Genomic DNA, 17,998 nt, shown 5'->3' with positions numbered 1-17,998 from the left:
CAGTTGATACACTAGTGTTTCGAATAGTGAAATGTTGGGAAACTTTATTATCACTTCGGCAGGTTGCCCATACGAAGGATAAATTTTATTTCAATAGTTCTTAAAAGGCAACTAGGTAAAATCTTCAGATGATACGAACCTTGTTGTTGCTGCAACCAATCTGTTGAAATGCACAGGTCCTCTCGACTGCCTCACAGTCACCATGAATGGGATTAACATGGCTATCCATCTATGAGGATTGAAGGGACGGTAAAAATCTTAGTTATAAGCCCAGGACGACAACTCAGAAGGGTTTCTTTAAATTTCCGTGTCTTAGAAGAGCAGTGTAATATTTGGTTTATTGTTTTTTTTCAAAGAAAAGGTGGACACTTAAGTTGTACGGTCTAATTCTGCAGATTTTGGTGCACTACAAAAATGAAATAGATCAACAGCAAAAATGACACATACTGATACAAATGTAGCGCTTCACACGAATACGGTAAAACTTCTCCCTTAGCTTTGAGATAAATCTCTTAAAGTAATACTCGGATTTAGTTCAACTGTTTTGGCTGTCCACCAGAAGAAATGTGTACGCAGTTGGATGACGTTTTAAACATGGCTACCTCTCCTCGCGGAATTCCTTCTTTGCCACATCCGGGACATTGAATGGGATACATTTTGCAATCCTGTATTTGATGATTCTAAAAATTTGGAATCGAGACAAGAACAGAAGTGAATAACAAACAAGAACGAGGATCGGAACAATTTTTGTTAACATCTGTTTAGTTTTTGATGAGAATCCATTTGCTTTGAGGATGATTCAATAAAGGTACGTATGAATGCAAGTGTTCGCGGAAAACTGGTAATAAAGAAAGAGGCGCACTCGACATGTTAAAAGGAGTTGGCCATTTCTTGTCACTTATTACAAATGGTTTAGAGTTAATTTTAATCATACGCATATATGAAAAGCACGGCTTTATGTTGTTGTCCCTGTAACAAACTAAACTAAACTGGCCGTATGATTTAAAAAAAGCCTGAATGAGAAGAGTTATTGCGGTAAAAGTAACTTTAGAGGGTGATGAAACTGACCTCAAGAACAGCAGCAGTCATGGAATCACCGCACAACGGACATTGTTGGGTGCGATACGGACACTCATGTTCCTGATGTCGCTGAAGATCGGATCTTTTCACACGTTTTTGACAGTTACAGTTAGAGCAGTTTACTCTTTCCTCAGGGCAGGTAGATCGGTGTTTCTACACAAGAAGGAAAAGAAAATTATAGTGCCGCTCTTTGTGTACTGTTTGACTTTTTCCTCGCGTGATATAGTTTTGCAGTAGTGGTAGGAATACACTATGAACAACTCGGTAGTTTTAGTCTCTTTGCCAACCGGTGTGCGTGGCTGGGAAAAGGTAATTTTTTTTTCGGCAGAACGCATCGAAAAACAATAGACTAGGGTTCGAGAGGAGATTAGTAGGGAATATGAAGACTTATGATTTACAGGTAAAAAAAGATAGCAATTTCGATCGCCATTGCCTCATTTTTTTTTCCAAAGAATTGGTTCCCCTTCTCAACCGATGAAATTCAGACTTTATCCTTACTTTATCGGATGGTAAATCCTACTTGCGAATTGTAGTGTGACTGGTTCTTTGACTTTTCTTACTCTGACTTACCTCAATATGTCTCACTTCTCCTTTCCACTTGCAGCCCTCCGGTGAATTAGGGCACGTGACTACGAGGGAAAGAACTTCGCGCTTCATAAAGTTGTCGGGGAATATCTGCATACAAATTAAGAAACGTTTTCCGTTAAAAAATGTTATCAAAGCAGGTCTAGGGCTTGATTATTATGGTATCCTTTAGCACCAACAATATCTATTCATGTTAAGAATGTGTCATTGCAATAAATGACTGTGAATATGTGAAATCATACGTGTGAACTGTGGTTGAAGAAACGAATATGGAAGCGTATATGACAACATAATGACCAGCTCCCAGTTGGCTTGTTAACTCAGTTGGTACCGCTGCACCGGTATCGCAGAGGTCATGGGTTCAAATCCCGCACGGGCCTGAATTTTTTCAGGCCTTAGTTTCACTGCGTACTGAAGTAGTGTTCGTAACTGCGAGGATCGTTTCCATATTCGTGTCCTTACAAATTTACCTGGTCTTCCGCAAAGGGTGCCTTGTCAACAAGACAGATGTAGGTTCCATCATCCCTGTCAATGGAAAAATTCGTAATGTTGAAATTTGGGTGCTTTAATGATGATGCTAATGTAAGCAGTTCTTTAGGCAAATTCACGTGAGCAAAAGATCTCACAGTTGATTTCACTAATCCCTCGCTTACTCAGTCAACCAAAACCTTCATACATTATCTGCAAAAGGTGCATGAACCCTTGAGATTATTTTACATTGCATAGTTCTTATAACAAGGCTTTGTTTAGGCTTGTTTTTCGAAATTTATTGAAATTATGATCAGTGATTCAGTTACCCCTTGAGGTGAGAAATACAAGAGATGCAGTAAACATGGCCACAACCCGTCTGGACAGGATCTTTGAGGATGTTTTTGCACAGCAAACACAAATAGCGTGAATCAATTGAGCCGTTCATAGGCAACGTATATCCCGGCATTCAGGAGATATCAGTGCTGCATCCTTCTAGGTTGGTGTTGATGGCTCCCTTAGAAGAAATGGATACAAGAATTTGAAATCAGCTAATAAGTGACATGTTTGAAAGAAAGAAGGAATTCCGGTGATGATTAGGCCTTGTGTTTAAAGACCCCCTAAGTTACTTGAATAAACATCATTTAGTCCGAACAAACTTCACACGAACACGACTTTCCTTTCCTGAAAATGTTAAATGTGACTCGCACTAACAATGAAACACGTTAAAATAGAATCATCTCATACTCAAACTTAGCTTTAGTACATCAATATGGCACTTCAATGTCTATATAAAAGACCAGCTTTATATAAAAGACCGTTTGGTTTCGAGATAACGTTATCTACCTCGTAGGAAACAAACGAAGGTGGAAGTAAAAATGATTTAGCAATATAATAATAATAATAATAATAATAATAATAATAATAATGACGTTTCTATGAACGCATTTCAAGTCTCAATGCGCTTGCATTTACCTATAAAATCGATTTTCAACACATAATGACTAGAACACGAAAGAAGCAAAGACAAATTCCTCACAGTTTAAAGAAGAAACTTTTGAAATAAAAATGTTCTTCGGCGGCTGTGAACGAGGGTTCGAAGGGTCATTCTTGATGATGAAGTAGGAGCTATAACAGAGTTTGTTCACTCGTCAATAGTGGTCTCGTCTTCCGTTAGGTAACTGAAGCAAGTTTGTAACCTCAGCTTTTATAAACTAGTAAGACATAGGTGTTACTTCCGCCTCAATACGTCGCTACGTAGCTACAGCTTACGAGGAAACACTTTTAGTTTAAGATGCATAGAAAACGTTGCTCAACACTAAAGCCCAGTCGGTTAGAGCAGTGGTATGTGTGAATAAGGATTAGATACCTGGGTAACTGAAATAACAAACCTAATCGAAACTCCAACCAGTCAGGGCGCGACCCCATTTCCGAGAATTCAAGTATGGACGACGCAGACGACAATAATTAATAATTTGAAACCTAAATTAGTTGTTTCGTATCGCTTTTGACTATGAAAAGGTTTCCAAGATATCACTACGCGATAATCAACCGAACGAAGCGACGTGAGGTTGGAAAACTTGACTACAATGCATCTAATGTTCTTCACAACAAATTAGGTGCCTAATTAGCACTCTAGGAGTGCTCAAAATATGGGTTCTTCGGTAGTGTAGTCGACTTCCTTAATTGTCGAAATCCAATAGTTTTCCCTGTACACTCTCTTCTTCTCAGAACACATTCATACACTTCACTTACATGTGTTTCAGGCTCGATTATCAGAGGATTCCATTTCTTCGTAGCAAAGAGGGCGTCAAGGCACTGTGACATATGCTAATATCACTGAGAACTTTCGGTCAAACATATTGTTTTACTTTAGCTACTGAAGGGGAATCCCCGAATCTTATCAACAGTCACACAAAGCAACGTAAATGCTGCATCTGTGACTGATGTGTTTGCCGGGGTTCTTCTCGGTGATTTTTTGCTTGTAACCGGTGATTTTCTAAGAACAATATAAAAACTCATAGATAGAAAGAACTCCATAAGTTGCTAAACCTGAGTTGACGGGAACAAGGTAATATGGACAGTGTCGTAATGACAATATAATTGATTTCGCTTCGTTTACCAAGCCAAAAATATTTTTTGGAAAGTTCTGGCGAGAGAGTTAAGTATATCTAGTTTTAAACAAGACTCTGACGTATATTGAAAACTTTCCGTTTTAACCACTAACGAAACATGTTTCACATATTGCAGGTAGGGTTTTAATAATGGACTGAATAGGAGTTGTCATCGTTATGCTTGAAATATTACTTAAGAGCTTTAAACTCCGAATTCTATGCCAGTATAGTAAAAGTGTCGAAAACGAGATCTAGGACTATAGAGATGTGATCCTGTTCAGTAAAGTTCCCGAAAACGAAATTATCAAAGTAGACTTTCATTATATGCATCCACCCACTGGCTTCCAGTTAATTTCTGACATCATTGTCTTATTTATTCCCACCTGTGTGCTTCTGCTAAATGAGCTAAAAATATACGTATTAGCATATCTTTCTTGGTGATGAACTGAACCTGGCTGACGGTATCCGGCGAGAAATTAACATAAACAAGAGGAAAGAGGGCACTAAAAAGTTAACACACCGTGTCGTTCCTTTGGCCCGCACAATTACATGTAGGTATGATTATCATTGACTGTGAACGGTTTGATTAAAAGTTAACTAAGTATTTTGTAAAATGTTCCATAATTGAATTTTTCACAAAACGCGACTACACGGAACCAAACATTGTTTCATCTTCTTTCTCTTAACCACAACGTCAAGAGAAAGATTAATCTGTGCAAGCGTAGAAATCGGACAATTAATTTCGGATTTCTATCTGTCTGCTTCATATGTAGCCTTGTTTGCCCTTATCTCGTGTCAATCGGTAAGCATTTCAACACCGTTGATGTTATGAAGTAACATATTAGCCATTTTAAAATTATCTATCCTGAGGGTTTTAAATTCTCGAATACTCTCGCTACTGTTTGTACAAATCTTAACATAAGCGTCGACTAACCTTTATTTCTCTATTTCGAAATTACGATGTGAGCAAAGCGAAAGCAAGTGAAGATGAGGGCACATGAACGTTACACATGGCGTCGCTCCTTTGCCCCGCACGATTATATATATGTTCGATTATCGTTTATATGAGTTTTTGAATAGTTTGATAAAGTTAACGAAGCATTTTGTAAAGTGTTCCATATTTCAATTTGTTGCAAAGCGTGACAATGCGGAGCCCAACATTCTTGTTTTATCTTCTTTCTCTAAACCAGAACGTCATCTGCAACATCCTCTGTGCACTGAACTGGATTTGTGCCTGACAAAACAAAAAGAAACAAATGTATGAAATGCATTCAACTTTATTTATAACATTTTTAACAAAATTAATTACGTCGGTAACATGTTGTCCACTAGAATAACTACAAAAGAATGGGAAAAGTGCATGTGGTTGTTGGGATGATTTCAGATATTTCAAAGAGGAAAGCGAAGAAAATAAAGATATTATTGTTGGGTTCTTCAAATCAATAACTTGAGAAATAGTCTAAAATTTTCCCTCGGATTAAAACGATTCGTTACATAAACAAACTGATTGGCTCTTACCTTCAAAGCAATGATGTTCCACAGGATCTGATTTATTCTGATCATTCGGCCCGATGATATACTGGTATAACCGCAAAAATAAAGAGAAGCACAATTGTACGATTCCCGATGGGCATCGAGATCTCCTTCTGAAAGCGTGACGATTAATGAGCATTATTATCTTCTGACAAAGGTGCCAACTGAAAGGCAATGTTTGTCGTTCGTTCTTCTCTTGCAGTTTAGATTCCCCTTTGTGGACTTGTACAATACTGAGACCCTTTGATGATCCACGCATTAAAAATACGCACTGTTCGTGTTGTGATTGGTCGCTTGTCTCTTGGCATTGTTTGCGTTAATGCATTGTTTGTGTCTGTGTCGAGTTTCTGAGTTTCTGAGTTTCCGAGACCCTGTGATGATCCACGCATAAAAAATACGCACTCTTCGTGTTGTGATTGGTCGCTTGTCTCTCAGTTGGCATTGTTTGCGTTAATGCATTGTTTGTGTCTGTGTCGAGTTTCTGAGTTTCTGAGTTTCTGAGACCCTGTGATGATCCACGCATAAAATGATCCAATTACGATGTGAACATAGCCAAAGCAAGTGAAGATGAGGGCACATGAACGTTACACACCGCGTCGCTCCTTTGCCCCGCACGATTATATATATGTACGATTATCGTTTATTTGAGTTTTTGAATAGTTTGATAAAGTTAATTAAGCATTTTGACAATAACACGTGGTTGAAGAAGTTACAATCGGCGCTGAGATGTCCGTGAGACAAGTCCGAAACGGTCCGTAACAAATAACGCAACTAATCATCGTGACTGAGCGGTGTGAAGGAACAAGGATTTATCTTTCGAACCTCTCGTTACTCATCTGTAGATAGGTTCAATAAGCCTTGATACATATAATTCTCTTTTATTCGGGAACGTTTTGAACATCTTCCTAGGGTAAAATATTTCCCCTTGCCGGTCCTGAACGTTTCATTGTTTTGTTTATGAGTGAAGGTCACAGTAGTTTCCATCATATGCAAATTTTTCGTTAGTAATCAACAACGGAAGTACAGTTCGGCTTTCAGTTTCAAATTTAGCCCGATCGTACTTTAATGTCGCCTTTTTTGAATCGAAATTTTCCATCATAGAATGAAAGGCAGGAGCCATTTCCAGTTTATTTTACGTTTTTCACATTAGTAGTAATGGACGTAGGAGAGGAATTAACCTTGATGTTATTTACGCTAATTTTTCCCTGCGTGACAAGAAATCGGCTGCCAAATCCTGATTTGCTGAGAATGCATTTGAAGTTGACTCCGCAATGAGAATTGTAGAATCGTGACCAGAGGATTAAAGAAACCTTCGCCTGTGAGTCATTTGCGCGGAGTTTGTTTCTAGAAGGGTTTACACTGCTGAAGCAAGCAGCGATGAATTGGCGAAATTAATTTCAGAAGTTTCGTGTGTTGCCTAGTTCTGAATTCGTCGAACGCTTTGCCAGTCGTATTTATTGTATATAGGAGCACACACGGCGGAAGCTTACTTGCTAATCAGTTTTTTTAGTTTTTCCATATCGATAACCTACTTCTTTTATGTTGAAATGTTCAGAGTCACGAGACCAAAGAGGCCTTACCTTCGTGACCTTTCTCTCTTCATAAGTTTAGCCTGATCACATCAAAAAGTTACAACAAAATTGCCTCTGTAAAGGTATTTGATATTTTGAATTTGACGCTCATTTGGATACATCCAAACAGCATAAAGTAATTGAGAGTTGTTAGGGAGCTAATCGCGCCAGTTCATAACCCTTGGGTGGCCTAACTTCAGTTGTCCCAGCCATGATAACGACAGCATTGTTACTGTTAGGTTCCCCGTTGAAATTCATCGTGCGATTCGGAAATTGATCTCTGCTGCCAAAAATCGAGCACTTCGAAATACGGTAATTTCCTTTGCGTCAAGTTACACACATTAAGCAAACGTATAATCAGGAAAGTGACAACGTCGAGTTACCCGCTTTCAGAATAATGGAAATAAATAATTCTAACTTAAAATAAACTTTTACGAGAAAGATGAAATGGAGCTTTTGCAAGCGATCTCTATCACTGGTTGGCGACGTGAATCTTGCACTGCCTCCTCCCAGTTTTTTTTTAGTGTATGTTTTCCTTAAGTGTTAAGAGGTAGCATATGTGTTAATATTTGGGGCTGCACAATATCATCATGGTGCGCTGCATTTATTTTCTTCATTGGCCAAGAGCTCACCTGTGACTGGTGAACAACCTCCTTCAAATAACGGTCCCCTCTTGGGTAACACCTTTTATCCCACTTTCACTGCTTGTTATCGTACTGATCTGGAGCAGTTTTGTTACTGGAAAAAGGCAGATTACATTCCCAAGCTGTGTGTTATAATGCAAAATTACAAACGAAAGTAGCGTGATCATTTTTACTTTGTCCTTCAGAAATGGCTAAACAGCTTTCAAGCTCTTTGCTCATTAAGTGGGTCGGCTGTGGCTTTCACTTAAAGGAAGAGACAGAATATGTCTTCCTTCCCCCTGGCTGGCGAACATTCGAAGATCTATCACCCTATCATTACCAATGCAGACCTTAGTCACTATGCCGCTTTGATAGCATTCGCGTAGGTTTTTGTGCAGGGAAAAAATGGCAGACATTTCTAAGGAGAGATACCGTTTGTGCAAGGTTCAGTCAAAACTGGGAATCAATTGTCATAACGATGGCGCGTGGTTGGTAACACAATGGAACAAGGTTGGCGCACGATTTGTGCGAGGTTTGCAGTATGCTACATAAGAGAGTTAAACTTTGTGCTGCCCTGCCTAGAAATCTCTTAGTTATTATCTTGTTGACCCAGGATCTCAGTTTGGAATCCTATAAAGCGTTTATTTTGTGAAAAGGTGGAGAAGAATCAAACAGTAGTCTATTAAATAGTAAATGCAGTATGTTTGGTAGGAATTAAATTCCAAATCTAAACCAGACAAGTGACTAATTTCAAACTTGCGACCGTGGTAGGACGAGGTACTACTGCCATTGTCTGTGCACTGAAACGAGGAATTTTGCTGGCGAAAACAGCGTAGACCAATGTCTAGAACAGTGTACTGTTTGGTGGCGCGATATTTTAGCTGCCATCCTCGGAAAAATGTACATACAGCATTAACTACCTCTAAGTCGCTTATATTGTGTAGATAACATTATAATTCAACCCAAGGCGCTATTTGCACGGTTTCTTAGTTGAATCACAGCAGTAAGTAGGTATAGTAGTGATGGTGCCCTAATATCAACCAATACAAGAAAAAAAAACTACAGACAGACTGCAAACAAGGAAACAGCGGTGCAATCAAAGAAAAAATTGAAAGCAGGGGTTATTAGAACTGTGGATAAGTCATTTAGACAATATCACGCAGTGCTCAGTTTTATTTATGCCTAGAGTCTTTTAAAACGAACTCATAGCGTGGTGAAAAATGACTGAATACTCTAATTTAAAAGAACGTAGAATTGTAGGGTACATATGTTTCTAGATGTTCCTTTCGTTGAAAGTGTAATAGCTGACAAAACTATGAGATAAGATAGAGTAAGAAACTTTATTTGTGTTTAGTTTCTCCTAGTTAAACTAATTTTGAGCGCTAGAAACTAATTCAAAGTAATTCTTAAGCAATAGTTAAAAATATTAATCACAAACTTAACATGTAGTTGAATATTTACAATATTTCAAGTATTTTAAGGAAGTAATAAAATTACTGTTGTGTAAGGATCCAGCATGTTATAATACAGTGCCTAGTTTCTAAGCGGTGGAATTAACAATTCATGCAACTGGATAAAGGAGCTCAAAAAATGAGAAAAATCGGGGCTTTATTTGATTTCAAAGTGTTATCCCTGCAATATGAGTGCCCTATTCTAGAAACGAAATTACCTTGAGGAAAAGCCAAGAATTTAGGGTCTGGTCGAAAAATTCGGGTCTCTTCAACACCCGAAGGAGAAGCGTCATGCTCTCCTGTTTAGCAGTTGTCTTAATTGGTATTTCCATAATGCGACATTTATTTACTACGACGAAACCTAACAGAGACGATTGCTGTGCAGAGCACATGGTCATCAAAATTGGAACATTAATAAAATGGCGAAAATTGCAGTTATTATCACATCTCAAACAAGCTACAACAATTTAATTATGAAACATGGTGATGTTTATATCCAAAAAAACGCGACAATATATTTTGCTTTTTTTTTGTTTGCTTTTACAATACTAGCAAACTCACTCTATTTACAACGCTAAAATGATAAACGAGACTACCATAACTAAGTACCCTAATAGTTAGGGCTCTTATACTTGTAGTGCCTAAAACACTAGAGCCTGAATTTATAACATGAAGCTGCAAAGTAAATATATATATATAGGAAGTCTTTTGTTTTGATTTTTCCGTTTTACAGTGCTCGATACGTAAAAGTAGAGCGCGATATATATTATATATATATATATATATATATATATATATAGATATATGTATATATATATGTTAGTGATCATCGAAAATATTCCAAGTCATAAAAGGAAAACCGAGGAAGTCTCGACTACTCCCAACACTCAGTGTAACAATGCTATATGATAATCTTCAGTTCATATATATATTGACATATCCAACCTCTACACTGTAGCAAAGCGTAGTGGACATACTGGAAATTAGACATTGTAATTTCCTTTTCTGGCCTCCAAAACTCACCATCAAACTGAGGCCTGGTTCTATTTTAACGGGGTGTGCTTTTGTTTTACCGACTTTTACAGACTTTTTTTAGGAGTTTCCCCGTTTTATTTTACTTCTTTCAATAAGACATGAACAAAGACCAGCCAAATCAAAATAAAACACGAAATTTATGCCGTAAATTTTAAACCATAAATTTCTCTCTATTTTGTTACTCGCCATGTTTATCAAATGAGTCCGCATCGTTTTATTAGTTTCTTAGAAGAATATGTTCTATTCTTACCAGACTTTTTTACCACTTTAATTGATTATATTTAACCACTCAAAAGCAAAAAGTTCGCTGCCTTTAAACAATGCAGAGACAAATTATGACAAAAATACAAACGATAGTACTTGACATAATCTTCCACCATTCTATGAAAGATGCTGCAATCTTATTGGCTGCGCTACTTGCTCTCTATTTGTTTATAAACATTTAGTAAAGTGTGTGGCACGTATGATAAGCTATTATTCAATGAAGAAATGAGCCTGCCTTATTGCTGAGATTTGAAAAACTTTGCTTTTTCGAAAGCAATTAGATCAATCGCTGTCTATTGCTGTGCGTAATAGACATTTCGAACCTATAAACTCTTAATTATAAACGTAATAATAGTGATAATAATAATAATAATAATAATTATAATGATGTAAAGTAAGATAGATAAGTAAAGATAGAAATAGTTCAGATTTCACTCGTTTTAAACGCTAAGACATGAAACGTGTGAATTTCATTGTTCTGAAAGATTTTGGCTTATCATTGAAACTTTATCAGATATTGAGAAAAATTTCACTTGACACTGACGTTAAAAAATCGCCGTTGCTGGTGACAACTGTCAGCTGATGGCACACATTATGCTATCGGTTGAAGCGACCAAAAAAATCTTTCCCACCGTAACAACTGGCTTCGAGTGGTTTTTGTATGGGTTTTAGGTTTTGAAAAATAAAATTAAAAAAAAACAACAACAACAAGGGAACTTTCCTCACTGTATGAATTACTGCAACTTGCCTTTGTAAGTGAAAACGTTGTAATGACACATCAAAGTCGATTACTCCAAAAAAACTTTGTATCTGATGCCTTACATGCAAACGTAACGCACATTCTAACTATTTTGGTATAATTCGATGAATGATTGATATGGTGTAGAGAATATCGATAAAAAGAATGGTTCAGCAATATTGAATATGGCTCTAATTTGCAGAATTTGCATTCCAAGGATCTACTGGAATTACCGGCGAGTTTAGCCAAGGTCAGCCACCCCTCGGTTGTGCGAAAATGCTGTAGAATATTGAATATCTTCTACTCGTGAATTACTTGGTGCTTCAATACAATTCGACCCACATGCTGTATTTTTCTTAGCTTCCCCTGCTTTTTCTTCCTGGGGCAGAGCTCGGAAAATACTTCCGTAAATCGCTTAAGACTTTCAAAAAAATATGTGATCAGTAAAATGCTGGATAAAAGTTTTAAAGGGGATTTACAAAGTCAAATTCACACTATTGATGCCGCATCAAATACGACTAATCAGTTGGCTTCATATAAAGCTTTTCGTAGAGTATTCATGCACTACACCAGAATCCTGTTTCAGTGTAACTAAGATTATAAAAGGCTCTATATAGAATGTCAAAAGGGGCCCCATCTTGCATTTGCACTACATTTCTCTATATACCTTTCGCATGCGCTTTTCATGCAGAGGACTACTCTATCGATTTTAAGTCGTTCCTACAGTTACTGTGTTATAAGAACTAATGGGGCATTCCATATATCAATGATTGTCAAGGAAAATTTGTTGAATGTTATGGAACATTTTTTTTTCTACTCTGTTTTTTCTCGCATAATTTCAGAGAAACTACTCGCCTTTTCTTCATGAAATTATTCAATGTTTTGGATATTTCTTAGATATCTCTACCGTTTTTTTCCTCACCCTCACTCAAAGCTCCGACATTTTCAGAGATCTGTCGTGTCTACAATAACTTTCAGGAACATAACATCGTCTCTCACATAGGCGTGGTTATTTAACTCCGATAGAGAACAAAACATCGGGCACCCACTTGCAATGTTTGATTCCCTTCGTGGCCTTTGAAACGATGAGCTGTTTGGATCGGGTCTGAAAGCATCAACCACGTGCTCTACGTTATCTTGATCCAACAGCATGAAGGTCACCTTCTGTCTGAATGGCCAGCGGAGCAATGCATCGTACTCTCCACGCATGACAACGAAGAACAGCGACAGATGGGTTCCTTTACCCATTCCATCGCCGTTTAAGTAAAGTCGCGCGCACATTTTGTAACCATGCTGACTGGTATGAAAGCACGGGCTATATATTGAGACCTCTCGCCCAGTTACGGCATCATTTTTCTTACGTGCAAGATCCGATATTTTCCAGAGTAAGATCCCATTATATGTAGAAACTTGCTGCTGTTGAATATGTTCTTCGATATCAGACAATACAACATTTCTGAGCGCCAAATTGTGTTCCACAGACTCCATTCTTCGTTCGAGTCGTCTAATACTGTCCACTGCGCCATCCAATTGGCGTTTAACAGACGATACTTCTTGTCTCACTTCGTTCAACTCACGCCTTGTTTCGTTTACCAAGAACTCGATGTTATTGGTGCCATTTTCGGCATTTGTGAGACGTCGTGAAATCTCTTCCGAAATGGGGAGTGGTTGTAACGAAGAGAAAGTTGCCGATTGTGGGAACTGGTCTCTATGGGTTGAAACTCTTTTTTCCATCGAAACAAGTCTCATAGAATTATCTTCTAGCTTCTGTCGTAAGTCGGTTTGCTCGCGTACCACTGTGTCGATGCTTGATATGGCGTTAGCGATGGTCATCTCCGATCGTCTCATCCACTGATCGGAGGTGCCACCACCACATGCACCACCCATAGAGAGCTGACTTTTAACTTGCTCCTCCAGCCGAAGAACACTCGTCAAAAGTAGATTTATGTGCAAAATTGCACTCAGCTCATTATGTTTCTTGACCTCGGATTGATTCATTTTCTGTTAGTGCAGGGATTTAAGAAAATCATCCCTGATTATTTGGTAGTTGGTGTGTGTAAACGAAATTTCTACTTGACAAACCGTCTTTGCTTTTTTGATGCTTTTATTGCAACTTTTCGTAGATTTAGTGTCCCCAGTTGAATATCTTTTTCAGCCGTTTTTGAAGATGTTAGACATCATAATAAAACGGCTTTGAAGGGGACTTCATTTAACACGCCAGTGTTTCGAATAGTGAAACACCGGGGGAACTTTATTATCACTTCGGTAGGTGGCCCATACGAAGGATAAATTTTATTTCAATAGTTTTAAAAAGGTAACTAGGTGAAATATTCATTATGATACGAACCTTGTTGTTGCTGCAACCAATCTGTTGAAATGCACAGGTCCTCTCGACCGCCTCACAGTCACCATGAATGGGATTAACATGGCTATCCATCTGTGAGGATTGAAATGAAAGGAAGGTAAAAATCTTAGTTGTAAGCCCAGGTCGACAACTCAGAAGGGTTTCTCTAAATTTCCGTGTCTTAGAAGAGCAGTGTAATATTTTGTTTATTGCTTTTTTTGAAGGAAGGGTGGACACTTAAGTTGTACGATCTAATTCTGCAGACTTTAGTGCACTACAAAAATGAAATAGATCAACAGCAAAAATAACACATACTGATGCAAATGTAGCGCTTCATAAGAATAAGGTAAAACTTCTCCCTTAGCTTTGAGATAAATTTCTGAAAGTAATACTCGAATTTTGTTCAACTGTTTTGGCTGTCCACCAGGAGAAATGTGCATGCAATTAATTGACATTTTAAACACGGCTACCTCTCCTCGCGGAATTCCTTCTTTGCCACATCCGCGACATTGAATGGGATACATTTTGCAATCCTGTATTTGATGTGTCTAAAAATTTGGAATCGAGGCAAAAACAGAAGTGAGTAATAAACAAGAACGAGGATCGGAACAATTTTTGTTATAACATCCGTTAAGTTTTTGATGCGAATCCATTTGCTTTGACGACGATTCAATAAAGGTACGTTTGAATGCAATTGTACGCGGAAAACCGTTGATAAAATAAAGAGGCGCTCTCGACATGTTAAAAGGAGGTGGCCATTTGTCGTCACTTATTAAAAGTTGTGTAGAGTTAATTTTAATCATACGCATATCTGAAAAGCAAGGCATTATGATGTTGTCCTTGAAACAAACTAAACTACACTGGTCATATGATTTAAAAAGCGCCTGAATGAGAAGTGTTATTGCATTAAAAGTAACTTTAGAGGGTGATGAAACTGACCTTAAGAACAGCAGCAGTCATAGAATCACCGCACAAGGAGCACTGTTGGGTGCGATACGGACACTCTCGTTCCTGATGTCGCTGAAGACCGGATCTTTTCACACGTTCTTGACAGTTACGGTTAGAGCATTTTTCTTTTTCCTCAGGGCAGGTAGACTGGTGTTTCTACAGAAGACGGAAAAGAAAATTATAGCGCCTCTATCAAGCGTTGCTCTTTGTGCGCTGTTTGACTCTTTCCTCGCGTGATATAGTTTAGCAGCAGTCCTAAGAACACACTTTGTACAAGTAAGACAACTCTGTACTATTATTCTCTTTGCCTACCGGTGCGCATGGTTGGGAAAAGGAAAAGTTAACTTTTTTTCGGCAGAACACATCGAAGAACAACAGACTAGGATTCGAGAGGAGATTAGCAGGGAATATGAAGATTTATTATTTACAGGTAAAAAGATAGCAATTTCGATCGCGATTGTCAATTTATTTTTCCCAAAGAATTGGCCCCCCCCCCCTTCTCAGCCAGTGAAATTTAGACTTTCTCCTTTCCCCTACTTGTGATTTGTAGTGTGATTGGTTCTTTGGCTTTTCTGACTCTGACTTACCTCAATATGTCTCACTTCTCCTTTCCACTTACAGCCATCCGGTGAATTAGGGCACGTGACTACGAGGGAAAGAACTTCTCGCTTCATAAAGTTGTCGGGGAATATCTGTATACAAATTAAAGAAACGTTTTCTGTTAAAAAAATGTCATCAAACAGGTCTTCGAAGGGATAACTATGATATCCTTTAGCACCAACAGTTCATGTTAAAAATGTGTCCTAACAATAAATGACTGTAAATATATGACAACATAATGACCAGCTCTCAGATGGCTTGTTAGCTTAGTTGGTAGGCCGTTACCGCAAAGGTCATGGGTTCAAATCCCGTACGGGCCTGAATTTTTTTCAGGCCTTAATTTCATTGCTTCTAAAGTAGTGTTCATAACTGCCAAGATCGCTTCTATATTCGTGTCCTCACAAATTTACCTGGTTTTCCAGAAAGGGTGCCTTGTCAACAACACAGGTATAGGTTCCATCATCCCTGTTAATTGAAAAATTCGTAATGTTGAAATTTGAATGCACTATTGATGATACTAATGTAGACAATTCTATAGCTTTTTTACTTGAGCAACATATCTTACAGTTGATTTCACTAATCCCTCGCTAACTCGGCACACCAAAACCTTCATACATTTACTACACCCCTCTGCAAAAGCTGCATGAACCCTTGAGATTACTTTACATTGCAGATTTCCTTTAACAAAGCTTTGTTTAGGCTTGTATTTCGAAATGTAATGAAATTATGAGTCGTGATTCGGTTACCTCTTGAGGTGAGAAATGCAAGAGATGCAATAAACATGGCCACAACCCGTCTGAACAGGATCTTTTAGGATGTGTTTGCACAGCGAACACAAATAGCGTGAATCAATTGTGACGTTCATAGACAACGTATATCCCGGCATTCAGGAGATATCAGTGCTGAACCCTTCTAGGTTGGTGTTGATGGCTCCCTTAAAAGAAATGGATAAGAGAATTTGAAATCAGCAAATGTGACATTTTTGAAAGATAGAAGGAATTGCGGTGTCGACTAGGCCTTATGTGGTATTATATCGATGCTCACTCTCCATTCATGAATGATGATCTCTTTCCTGCGTCAGGAAGCAAACCGCCATCGTCACGATTTAATGGAGCGTGGGCGGAGTTAATATGCCAAGCCTCCAAACAAAGGCGCTGGTGGTAACGCCGATTAGGGGTTATAATTTTAGAATTATCCCACCCAATTGTATGGTTAGTTAGGCATGTGTGCTCCGACATAGGCATACATGCCTATGCATGCATACATACTTGTTGCATACTTGTTGCAGCGTTTAGATCACCCCTGATGACAGACAGGAGTGTCGAAACGTTGGGTCCATGAATTGTAACTTCTTCAGTTACATTCATTAAATATGCAAACCAGAGTAACATCAAACTATGTCTAACTGAAGCAAGTTTGTCACCTGAGCTTTTGTAAACAGTTAAGACATCAGCCGTGTTACGTCCGCCTTAATAAGTCGTTACAGAGCTACGAGGAAACACTTTTAGTTAAAGGCGCATAGAAAACGTTGCTCACCACGAAAGCCCAGTCGGTTAGAGCAGTGTTATGTGTGAATAAGGGTGAGATAACTAAAAGAAGTAATTAAAATAACAAAACCTGATCGAGATTCCAATGAGTCGGGGCACAACCCAATTTCCGGGAATTAAAGTATGGACGACGCAGACGACAATTAATTAATAATTGAAAACCTATTTTAGTTGTTCCCGATCGCTTTTAACTATAGAGAGGTTCCCGGGATATCACCACGCGATTTTCAACCAAACGAAGCGAGTTATGGTTGGAAAACTTGACTGCAATTCATATTGTGATCTCCGAAACAAATCCAGTGCCTAATTAGAACTCTAGGAGTGCTCTAAATCTGGGATTTTCGCTAGTGTGGTCGACATCCTTAATTGTCAAAATGCAATAGTTTTTCTTGTACCTTCTCTGCTCCTTATAACACATACAAACACTTCACTTACATGTTTTGCGGGCTGGATAATCAGAGGATTCAATCTCCGTCTGCGAAACAAGGAGGGGTTCAGGCACCTTGAGATATGCTAATATCTCTGAGAGTTTTGCATTTGGGAATTAAATCGGACAGTTGTTGTTTGACCTTTTTTATTCAAGGGGAATCCCCGAAACTCATCTACAGAAAGTCACACAAAGCAACCAAAACACTGCATCCGTGACTGATGTGTTTGCTTTTTTCGGTGAGTTTTTCGTTCTTAACTGTAGTTGGTGAATTGGCATCGTTATCTCAATTTATGCTTAAAATATGACTTAAGATTATCATTAACATGAGTTTGTTTACGGTTTGATTTAAAGTTAATTGAGTGTTTATAAATTGTTCCGTAATTGAGTTTTTTACAAAAAGTGACCATGCAGAACCAAATGTTGTGTCATCTTCTACTCTAAACTAAAACTTCATCTGCAACATCCTCTGTGCACTGAACTGGGTTTGTGCCTGACAAAACAAAAAGAAGCAAATGTATGAAGTGCATTCAACTTATTTAAACATTTTTAACGAATTACGCCGGTGACATGTTGTCCGCTACAATAATTTCAAAAGAATGGAGAAAATGGCGTATGGTAGTTAAGTTGCTGGCATGATTTCAGAGCTTTCAGAGAGGAAAGCGAAGA

General features: G+C 38.2%; 4 protein-coding genes across 10 annotated transcripts in view; all 4 read right to left on the bottom strand.

Annotated features, from left to right (window-relative positions):
- Positions 1 to 13,898, bottom strand: part of LOC149046629 (TNF receptor-associated factor 2-like) — an 18,385-nt gene extending 4,487 nt beyond the window's left edge. The window contains exons 1-7 of one of the 3 annotated variants that reach the window (XM_089204392.1): positions 13,811 to 13,898; positions 2,463 to 2,650; positions 2,136 to 2,190; positions 1,651 to 1,755; positions 1,069 to 1,233; positions 603 to 680; positions 140 to 229 (exon numbers count right to left, since the gene is read on the bottom strand). In XM_089204392.1, coding sequence (XP_089060518.1) covers positions 140 to 229; positions 603 to 680; positions 1,069 to 1,233; positions 1,651 to 1,755; positions 2,136 to 2,190; positions 2,463 to 2,602 — 633 coding nt within the window. In that variant the 5' untranslated portion in view covers positions 2,603 to 2,650; positions 13,811 to 13,898. Of the gene's footprint in view, positions 1 to 139; positions 230 to 602; positions 681 to 1,068; positions 1,234 to 1,650; positions 1,756 to 2,135; positions 2,191 to 2,462; positions 2,651 to 3,172; positions 3,310 to 3,888; positions 3,959 to 13,810 lie in introns of those variants that run through there. The other 2 variants (XM_089204390.1, XM_089204391.1) reach the window with 2 other exon arrangements.
- Positions 5,282 to 6,103, bottom strand: LOC149046630 (uncharacterized). Its single transcript, XM_089204415.1, has 2 exons — positions 5,766 to 6,103; positions 5,282 to 5,481 (listed from the first exon to the last, which is right to left on the bottom strand). Exons 1-2 carry the CDS (start codon positions 6,037 to 6,039, stop codon positions 5,429 to 5,431), a joined length of 327 nt encoding a protein of 108 aa, XP_089060541.1. The 5' UTR covers positions 6,040 to 6,103; the 3' UTR covers positions 5,282 to 5,428.
- LOC149046626 (TNF receptor-associated factor 2-like) overlaps positions 9,297 to 17,998 on the bottom strand; it is a 23,316-nt gene continuing 14,614 nt past the window's right edge. The window contains exons 1-8 of one of the 5 annotated variants that reach the window (XM_089204385.1): positions 17,338 to 17,469; positions 16,102 to 16,289; positions 15,766 to 15,820; positions 15,343 to 15,447; positions 14,747 to 14,911; positions 14,278 to 14,355; positions 13,811 to 13,900; positions 9,297 to 13,464 (exon numbers count right to left, since the gene is read on the bottom strand). In XM_089204385.1, coding sequence (XP_089060511.1) covers positions 12,409 to 13,464; positions 13,811 to 13,900; positions 14,278 to 14,355; positions 14,747 to 14,911; positions 15,343 to 15,447; positions 15,766 to 15,820; positions 16,102 to 16,241 — 1,689 coding nt within the window. In that variant the 5' untranslated portion in view covers positions 16,242 to 16,289; positions 17,338 to 17,469 and the 3' untranslated portion in view covers positions 9,297 to 12,408. Of the gene's footprint in view, positions 13,465 to 13,810; positions 13,901 to 14,277; positions 14,356 to 14,746; positions 14,912 to 15,342; positions 15,448 to 15,765; positions 15,821 to 16,101; positions 16,466 to 17,337; positions 17,470 to 17,998 lie in introns of those variants that run through there. The other 4 variants (XM_089204388.1, XM_089204389.1, XM_089204387.1 and 1 more) reach the window with 4 other exon arrangements.
- LOC149046628 (uncharacterized) overlaps positions 17,637 to 17,998 on the bottom strand; it is a 937-nt gene continuing 575 nt past the window's right edge. Inside the window, exon 2 of the mRNA XM_089204414.1 lies at positions 17,637 to 17,822. Coding sequence (XP_089060540.1) covers positions 17,770 to 17,822 — 53 coding nt within the window. The 3' untranslated portion in view covers positions 17,637 to 17,769. The remainder of the gene's footprint in view (positions 17,823 to 17,998) is intronic.

The sequence above is a fragment of the Pocillopora damicornis genome, chromosome 4, assembly GCF_964200805.1.
Source record: "Pocillopora damicornis chromosome 4, jaPocDami1.2, whole genome shotgun sequence".
Taxonomy (NCBI): domain Eukaryota; kingdom Metazoa; phylum Cnidaria; class Anthozoa; order Scleractinia; family Pocilloporidae; genus Pocillopora; species Pocillopora damicornis.
The sequence above is the reverse complement of the archived record's forward strand: the minus strand, read 5'-3'. Positions and strand labels throughout refer to the sequence as shown.